The following is a 10,251-nucleotide window of genomic DNA, read 5'->3' on the forward strand; positions in this document are numbered from 1 at the left end:
CGCGTTTTGACGATCTGATGGTGGACTCTTACAGGAGGGGGTTCAAGTTGAGCCGGGGGATGATCCGGAATACGTACCCCGACCTCGATGTAAGTGCCATAACCACTTCGCGTATAACTCAGGAGATGGCCAATGCTGCCGATGGCGAGCCAGACTCTGAAGGAGAGGTAGGGCCTTCGGGTGTTGTTGAAGTGCCTTCCGATGGCGAAGAAGTGGCCCCGGGCATGTAAATTTTTTTTTTTGCCAATGTACTGTTTCTTGCAATGGAGTGTCTTTTTCCCCTTGCTCATCTTCCCCGAGCTGTTTCTTTGCCGGGTTTTTAAATTTCCGTGGTCTTTTATGCCGCGAACTGATTTTTTACCGAGCTGATAATGTGTTGTCTACGCCAAAGTTCCTCGACTTGCCTTGTGGCACATAGGGCCTAATTTCGTCCACATCGCTAGGTGGTTTATAGGTAGTATCGCCTCAAGTTCACGATGTTCCACGTTCGAGGTACTCGTTTGCCTTCCAAGGTTTCGAGTTCGTATGCACCCCCGAGCGCTGTTTTTACTTTATAGGGCCCTTCCCAATTAGGTCCAAGCTTGCCGATGCCGGGTTCGGGCACCATAATCTTACGGAGGACCAGGTCGCCGACTCGGAAGCTTCATTGCTTTACTCTGTTATTGTAGTAGCGAGCTACCTGCTGCTGGTATGCCGTTGTTCGGATGTGCGCGAGGTCCCTTACCTCGTCCAGTAGGTCGAGGTTGGTGCGTAACTCGTCTTCATTCGTCCGATCGTCGTATGTTTCTAATCGCAACGTTGGTATTTCGATTTCCGTCGGGATCACTGCTTCAGTGCCGTAGGTGAGGTTGAAGGGGGTTTCTCCCGTGGCTGCTTTTTCAGTCGTTCGGTGAGCCCATAAGACACTTGGTAGCTCTTCGGCCCACAATCCCTTAGCTCGATCCAGACGTGCTTTCAGTCCGCGCAGGATGGCTCTGTTCATTACTTCCGTCTGACCATTTGCCTGCAGGTGCACGACTGACGTGAAATTTTGCCGAATCCCCATGTTCTGGCACCACTCTTGGAACTTGATATCCTCGAACTGTTTGCCGTTGTCGAAGATTAGAACCCGATGTAACCCGAACCGACATACTATGTTCTTCCAAAAGAAGTTCTGTATGTTTCGAGCTGTAACAGTTGCCAGAGGTTCGGCTTCTATCCACTTCGTAAAATAATCTACCGCAATAACTAAGAATTTTCTACCGCCTGTTGCTGGTGGGAATGGCCCTAGGAGGTCGATGCCCCATTGTGCAAAGGGCCACGGGCTGGCGAGGTATTTGTGGTCGGAGGCAGGTTGATGGTGGATGTTAGCGTGCTTCTGACACTTGTCGCATTTTCTGACAAGATCGACAGCTTCTGCCTTCATCGTTGGCCAGTAGTATCCTTGTCGAAGTGCCATTTGGGCGAGTGCTCTGCCCCCCAAGTGTCTGCCGCACAGGCCTTCATGAGTGTCGCGGAGTACGAACTCGGCTTCGGTAGGTCGCAGGCAACGCAAATAGGGGAGCGTGTACGACCGTCGGTATAACCGTTCATCTATTATGACGTATTTGGCCGCCTGGCGCTGCACCCTCTTGGCCGCCTGGCGCTGCAGGGAGGGTTCCGTCTATCAGGAAGCTCGCAAGTGGATCGATCCAGCTCGGCTCTGCTTCTAAGACGGGAGCGACCTCCTCTGTCCCCCCAAGAATACTAGGCCGAGGTAAGTCCTCTATGTACACATTTCTCATATTGTTGTGACTCGTACTGGCTAACCGGGACAGGGCGTCGGCCTCAGTGTTTTCTGACCTTGGGATTTGCTTGATGATGTGTGACCGGAAGTTGAGCAGGGCTTCTTTTACTTTGGCCAAATATGCGATCATGGAGAGATCGCGTGCTTCGTATTCGCCGGTAACTTGGTTTACCACGAGCTGAGAATCGCTGCAGATGACCAAGTGTTTTGCCTTAACCTTTCGCGTTAGGTCCAGCCCGGCGATCAGTGCTTCGTACTCTGCCTCGTTGTTGGATGCCGCAAACTCAAAGCGTAGTGTGTATTCTACTTTTGTGCCGCTCGGGCCGCACAAGACTATTCCAGCTCCGCTGCCTTGCCGGTTCAAGGAACCATCCACGTGAAGGATCCAGGGCTCCTCATCCCAGTTTGCGCTTCGCCTGACCAGGAGAGATGCCACACTGGCTGCTATAGTCACTTCAAAAGCAAGGTAATACCAGATAGCGCAAAGTTTGCATACCTCCGTTGTCGGGGGGCAGGGGGCTCTTATAGTCACTTCATGTACTCATCCCGAGGCCCTTGTCAAATCGGGTATGATTACCCTTGTGCTTGTCAATTCGACCGTCGTCCTTTCTACTGAGACAGAACCGTCACTGCCTAACCGTCTAACTGGAGATGGCGGTGTCAGTGGCGGTGGCAGGTGGCCGTTTAGAGTGCTGCTACCAAACGTCAGATCCAAGTCAGTCAGGCGTGGCGCCCTCGGGCACGGACTTCCCTAGTGTCAGGCATGGTACGACTTGTTTGGTTTTGGTGCCCAGAAGGTGATGCGAAGTGCTGAGTGAGGCGGTCTTGAGCTCGGAGGTATCTATAGGGCAGGTCAGTTCGGCGAGGTGTATCCCGAACTGTTACAAGGTGGGTTAATTCGGCGAGGTGTATCCCAAGCTGTTACAAGGTGGGTCAGTTCGGCGAAGTGTATCCCGAGCTGTTACAAGGGTCAATTCGGCGAAGTGTGTCCCCTTGTTCCCGCCTAGGCTTGGCCCCTTTTGCCGAGCTGTTGTTTCTGCCACGTGTCACATAATAGAGAGGTCGGACCAAATCTTCCTTCATCAGGTTTTAATGTTGTAATGTCAACGAGTTTGTCCAGCATGAATCCACCTCAATCTGAACTCAAAACCTAAAATCCATTTAAGCCCAACTTGACCCCAATCCAATAAGTCAGGTCAGTGTTAGTGTCTATCACAAAACTCAACCTATTGGCATCCTTATTTGGCTAGGGCTGTCAATGGCTTGTGTCTGGTTAGACATATGGTGTATCAGTCCCATTCTAATTAGCAGTTAGGACAAAACCTGACACCCGAAAAAGAATAATTTATTTATTGGGACAATTGGGTATGACCGGATAGAGCCAATTATACTTGTCATCCATATTTATCAACTATAATAGCTACTTTATAAACTCATTTTCATAGAATAGCTACTTTATAGAGGCTGAATTCATGCCCCTATACAGGGATGGGGTTGGGACGGGGTAGGGATTTAGGCAATGGGGAGAGGACATGCAGGGGTGCCTCGCCCCATAGGCATATTATAAAAACTGGTAGTAGTAGTAATAGTTAAGGTTCAAAGTATCAATATATATGAGGTCATTTCAGTTGATATATTTTTTGATATGTCCCTACAGGGGGTGTATTAGGGTTTGACTTTAGAGGGTGAACATTAAACTGACCCCTTTGAATCGGATTTAAAAATAATTAATTAATTAAAATTTTAAAAAAAAAAAAAAACTACTTATCAGGCATATTGATATTATGAACCTTGATATTAATAATAGTGGTAGAAGAAAGAAAAACGAGAAACTTATATTCTACAATAAATTGAGAAAAAAAAAGGGGAGGAAGATAAATAGGAGTATTTTGATTTTTGATGGATTTTTCGATCAGTAGGATAAATTTCAATAAACTTCCTAAGACTTGGCATGATAAGGGCGATAGCGTGGCAAGCCATCACACCAACAGAAAGTCAAAAACTAGACTCCACCAGAATTATAAGGTTAATAATTCTTCTTCAATTGCAAGTAGTTCAAGGTGTATCAAGAGTCTATTTGGCATCGATGCCATTGCTCTAGAAAATGGCAATACACCAACAGATAGCGTGGCAAGCCAGGCCTTGAAAATTGGGAAAACGCCAAATTTGATGTCTAGATGCAGCTCTTTGCTGCTGAGGTAGCAGTGATAAATACATGACATGGCACTGGATAATAAGTACCAGTGCTGAAAATATTTCATAGAATATTGTTGCTCCAAACAGAAAAGGTTATTGTTGCTCCAAAAAAAATCCTACCTGACAGCAACATTTCCAATGCTTCCAACCCACACATCAGCAGTGCTGTACATGCAGCAACCATGCCAAACATATACCAAATAATACAGAACATGGAGATCCAATTCCATCAGGGCAAACCTGCGTCCACACCAATCTAATAACCTTTCCTTTGACAAGGCAGTAAAGACTGTTGTTTGGATGGGCTTCGCCCTGACTGAAGCCGAACTCGTTTGCCCTTGACAAGGCAAACAAATCATGTAATGAATCGCATCACACGTGGAATGGAGGCTTAAAATTTTTTATTTTCTTCTTAGTTGCTTAAATTTACTTACCAGAAAAAAGGGCAGAGGCGAAGATCTTGCTAAAAAAGCTCGAGACTTATCTTGACCACAAGAAAGAAAGTCCGACAACAATGAAAGGCAACGATAGGGGGTGCAAATTTTGCGAGTTAGGGTTGAATTGGGACTTGGGATTTTGTCAAAATTTCGCCGGAGCCCAAAACAATTCAAGTTGATGACTCTTATTGGCTCAAACCCGACTTGCATCCCTTATCAGCAGGCTGGTATTCTTCAAATGATTCTTATTGGCCAAACTTCTTCCCGTACAATAGTCATGGCATCATAGAAATTGCTAACAGACGTATCGCCTATGGCATTGCTTCAGCATTCAGCAATAGGGTTTATGGCATAAGATACAGTGTTAAAGATAGCTAAACCTACTTTGTAGTGTCATGCCCAAGTTCAGGCACAAGTAGTTTTCATCCCTTGAACTTGTAGGCTTCCCACTTGGTTATTCTGAAATCATAAGTTAAACTCATCCAACCTACAGATGCACGGCAGAAAGATTTAGCGTAGAAAGTCTAGTTAAATAATTGTCAACCGAGAAACAAAGTTCGACTGCAACAGTTGGAACAAATAAAACCAAGAAACTTTGATGCTAAATTGTCAATTCAAAACTCTTGTACAAACAGAAAAGAACATAATGAAAATTCTAAAATCCCATTCATTTGTACCTTCAAAAGAAAAAGGACATTCGCAAAAGATAAAATATATAGAAGCCGAATTAAAGAAATACCCCGACTCTACCTAGCTTTTTTTTTTACCAACCAGGATCTCTCTCGCTAATCGTCTAACTTGGTGGTGTCCTCAGTAATGAGGACCTTTGTAGGCTTCGACAACAGATCCGTGTACTCCTGGAATGGGGATTTAGTGAAGCGGGTCTCCCTCCAGAAGTCGGGTGTAAGGAATCCGTACGTCTTCAACAGACAGTCAAAGGTTGCCTGCACAGGCCAAAACCCATAATGGTATCATTTCCAATTAATCAAAATTCTATGGAAACCATTCACTGCACAAGCAAAAAGGTAAATGAAAATAAAAAGACCAAAGGTGACTACAGTATATTGCAATGCAAATATACAATAACGACTACTTTACTGTACGTGCAGTGCAAAAGGCGAAAGAGCACAGTCCTCCAAAATCTCCTGAGTTCTCCACAGCTTAGAAACACGATCACCAAACATCATGCAGAGTTTTTGTTTTCAGTTGTTTTCAACTTTTTTTTTTATAAGTTCCATTTGTTTATAATATTGCCACGTCGAATTCAAGCCCCTTTTAATGGGCAAAATTGAAACACAAAATTGATCTGTTTTTTTCTCCCTCTGAAGTTTGAAAAGCAAAAATAAGTGGATTCTGTTTCAAAAAAGCAATTCAGGCTATTTAAACAATGTCCTCGAAACAAAAAGAACTTTTCAATTATAGATATTATATGATTTGTGAAATATGAGACAAAATTACTAGTTGAAAATATATTCATTAAACGTGAAATTCTAACATTTTTGGTTCCAGATTGGGAAACAAAACAAACGCGGATAAAACCAGAGACATGTTTAATGTGTTTTTGTTAGAACCAACTTATTTTCAGACCAGATAGTCTTCTTTAGACTAATGTCTCTATATTTTTATCAATTTTGGACTAATGTCTAAAAACAGGAAAAACAGTTCACACCAAAGAACCCCCCCCCCTCTTAATGAACCAAGAACAAAAAGATATGGGCCGTAAATGGGGTCCCAAAGCCCAAAACTTGATCCAATCCAGTTATCTCAGATTTGGCTTTTATGTTTACATAATTGAATTGGATTTGTTTTAACCCTATCCAATCCAATTAACTTCATAGTCGAATTACATTTTCTATGGTATATATAATTATGTGAATACCTATGCATGGTATAGCAAATAACTAATAAAATTCAATATTTTATATTACGTAAACTTATTATTTATGCTGGAGTTAATAAGTATTTACTTTTTAGACTATTATTTACTTAAGGATGAAGTGAAACCAGAATAATGACAAATCCAATCAAAAATCATAAAGAAACAAAATGAGATCTTAGACCCCTAGATTCGATTGGATTTTAGATCAGATTAGGATTTAAGACTTAAATATAGGATTGGATTCAAATGTGGCCAGATCAGATCCAAATTCAACCCAATTACAGCCTTAAGCATAGGCACTGTAAATTCGTTCAGTCATGATAGATAATACAGCGAGATATATACAGCCTTGGGAATTTTTAGATCCACAGTAAAATTCGATATAATGGGCTAACAACCATCCAACAAGGATCACTCTGAACCAGAAAAGGGACAATGGCAATAACTGCTAATTTATGTAACAAAATCTTCTAATGGATACAATGAATACATAGATTAAAATGAAAGTAATTAGAAGCTTATAACCATAAATTCTGCAAGTACCATAGACTAGGACCTAAAAGCAAATCATAACGCCTGGCAAATCTCAATCCTTATTAGACAATTTTGAGCAATGTTGGGTTACATTTAAGTCAAGTAAAACATCCAGACAACTTCAAAGTCCTAAAAAACTAGGGCCATAATACAAACACAACTTACCGAACTTAATCACACCATGGACCAACTATTCAAAGGCTGTTTCAGATATCATAAGCCTCCATTCCATTAATCAATCAAAAAAACAATTGTCATCCTCACTCTCTCGAGGGACATATCCCCTTTGATCTAAAATATAATAATACCGCTGCATACAGAGTCACCACCATCTCAACTCCAAAAATGGGAAAGTACGTTATATAAAATTTAACCATGATCACATGATGTGAAAACACAAGCTCAGAACTAATAACATCAATTGAAACCACTATAAAATTTAACAGTTAAGAAGGTACCATTTTAATGCACGCTAATTAGAACATACTATTTGCAAACCATTACGATGGGCAGGTAAAGCATAACCTACTTTTTCCACTAAATTCGCTATAACATTAATCAATCCATAGACTTTTTACTATGATAGCGAAATGAAGTTTATAGAATCATACCAATATTCAATTATTAACGAACCTAAACAAATAGATATATCAAAACCATATAAAGAGTTCCAAAACAGATTGATCCACCTCGTTAGATATGGATAGGCAACCCAACATTTCAACTAAATTCACTCAAACGTTAATCAATTGACGCAGGATTTTGACAATAATCGTAAAACTGTGTTTATGGAATACTACCAATATTCAAGCATTAACAAAAAACAGACACATCAAGACCATATACAGAGATCCAAAACTGATTATAGTTAATGGAAACGAACCTTGACGAAATTCCCGAGTGTTTTGGTGGACCCACGAGAAGAAGTGAAGACGTCTTCAATACCAGCGAACTGCAGAACCTTCTTCGGAACCCTAGCAGCAACGATTCCAGCGCCACGAGGAGCCGGCACCATCCGAACTGTAACGGACCCACACTTACCGGTAACCTTGCACGGCACAGTGTGTGGCTTCCCGATCTTGTTACCCCAGTAGCCCCTCCTTACCGGAATCACAGACAGTTTCGCCAGAATAATAGCGCCACGAATAGCAGTTGCCACTTCCTTGCTGCATTTCACACCCAATCCGACATGGCCGTTACCGTCACCGACGACGACGAAGGCCTTGAATCGAGTCCTCTGACCAGCCCGGGTTTGTTTCTGAACCGGCATGATCTTCATTACCTCGTCCTTGAGCTGAGGCAACAGCGTCTCAATGATCTGGTGTTCCTTCACTGGTAGGGAATGGAGGTAGATCTGCTCCAAGCTTCTGATCTTTCCTTCCTTAACCAGTCGCCCTAACTTGGTCACAGGGACCCACTTCTCTTCTTCATCACGACGGCCGCCGCCGCGACGACCACCACCACGGCCTCCGCGACCGCGACCGCGATCGCCTCTACCTCCACGGCCAAAGCCCCTACCAAAACCTCCTCTCTCTCCACCTCTCTCAGCCATTGCTCTGCTCTCTCTACCTCTGGTGAGGGCGGTAAAGTACGAGTTCGAGAGAGAGGAAACGAGGAATGATAAACTCAGAGATAGGATTTATATGTATGTAATCTAGGGTTTTCCATAGTCCGATGTCTTACAGATAAGATCTTACCATCTATAAGACATTGCATTCGGTTATGGTTGTATATCGTCGGGGCAACCCGATCACCCGAACCTGTGCAACCCTACTTTTTCCTTATACGCAACTCCAACTCCCATGTATTTGAAATTCCATGAGCTTGCTTTGGGGATAGCTAAAAATTCTTAAAAATCTATCGTGTGCCAAATTGATGAAGAGTATTCGTGATGAAATGAATCTCAGATTTACCAATATTCACTTTAACCCAGAATTTTGACAAAATCAACGAGAATACCATCTACGCCAGTTCGTTTGCAGGTATTTAGTAGGGTAAATTGGTTAATTTGGGAAGTTAGACCATAATATCTGTTTTCATCAGTTGTGATACTGGGTTCAATGGTAATTCATGATATTTACGAGTATCAATTATTTGATTAAGTGGTATTGTTCGGTCTATTCCAATAAATCTTAGTCCTACCATACAATTAGCATATATAGGTGGGTATGTTTTATAGATGGAGTTGTTTAAAGATTTAAATTGTTATAGGTATGCAGTGGAATTTAGAATTTTAAGGTGGAGTGCAGTCTATTTATCCCTTTGATTAATTCACACTCTTCGTGGATAAATAATTTACCTATTCACTTGTTGAAGTCCATAAGTGTTTTTTCCTTTTCACCTCCTTCTTTATCCAAGTAATTGATAGCATAAAAGAACATTAAAAGATTATTTATTGGACAAGTTTTACCTAGAAATAATTATCCGAATAAGCATACTTACTAAGATTAGTAAAAACAAATAAACCATTATGAAAAAAAGCCTTATGGAAAAATAAGTCATAATCAACAAAAAACAAGTGCAATGCTTATAGCTAGGGGTGGATTCGAATCAAGCCAAGCTAAATATCTAGTTATTTGAAGTCAACTTGCCAATAAAGTATGAAGCTCGAGCTCAAGTTTAAGAGCTTAATTCGTACTCGAGACTTGAGGTCGAGTTTGGCTAGAATCAAAAGCTCGTAAACTTGAACTCGGTTCAACTCAAGTTTGACTTTGAGTCAATTGTTTTATAAAAATAAAAATATTTATATATATATATATATATGTGAATATATAAGCTCAATTAAGTTCGTGAGCCTCACGATAATTAAATTTTTGACTATGGGATTAGGAATGGCAATGGGGCGGGGCGGGGACGAGGAGCCTCTCCCCATCCAACGTATGCACACATATATACATATATATTAGTGGGGATCCCGCGAAGTAGGGATTGGGGTCCCCACGGGGCGGGGAGTACTCTCCCCGTCCCCGCTAACAGGGATGAAAATTTCCCCATCCCCATTCCCACGGGAAAAATCATCCCCATCTTTACCCCATTCGAGGCAGATCTCCATAGGGATCGAGGAAATGGAGAAAATTGCTATCCCTATATAAAATATCAATAAGTGATTCTATCCAATAAATTCAAACTAACCAAATCAATTACGTTGGTTTTGGTTCTTATTTGTTTTGAACCAATTATTTCTTAATAATGTATAAAGGTGCTTTAGTTTTTTTTTTTTTGTAATTTTATTATATCTTAGGTGTAAAAGTATAAATATGATAGATAATGTATAAGATAATTTTGATTAAACATACTTAAGTTTTTAATATATAAATAATTGTTTTCACTGTGGTTTTTATTAAGATTACAATATTAAAAATCAAGTTTCATATTGTTATTTATTTAATTAATTATAGTTGTTAGTATAACTGGGTATAATCACATCAGACCGGATTATT

At 41.3% G+C, this 10,251-nt stretch overlaps 1 protein-coding gene across 1 annotated transcript; it reads right to left on the reverse strand.

Annotated features, from left to right (window-relative positions):
- Nucleotides 1–4,968: 4,968 nt before the first annotated feature.
- On the reverse strand, nt 4,969–8,423 carry LOC148844850 (uncharacterized). The gene is made up of 2 exons (XM_088954018.1): nt 7,695–8,423; nt 4,969–5,342 (listed from the first exon to the last, which is right to left on the reverse strand). Exons 1-2 carry the CDS (start codon nt 8,361–8,363, stop codon nt 5,184–5,186), a joined length of 828 nt encoding a protein of 275 aa, XP_088810144.1. The 5' UTR covers nt 8,364–8,423; the 3' UTR covers nt 4,969–5,183.
- Nucleotides 8,424–10,251: the final 1,828 nt, after the last annotated feature.

The sequence above is a fragment of the Nelumbo lutea genome, chromosome 7, assembly GCF_056320005.1.
Source record: "Nelumbo lutea isolate HS-2025 chromosome 7, American lotus-T2T, whole genome shotgun sequence".
Classification (NCBI taxonomy): Eukaryota; Viridiplantae; Streptophyta; class Magnoliopsida; order Proteales; family Nelumbonaceae; genus Nelumbo; species Nelumbo lutea.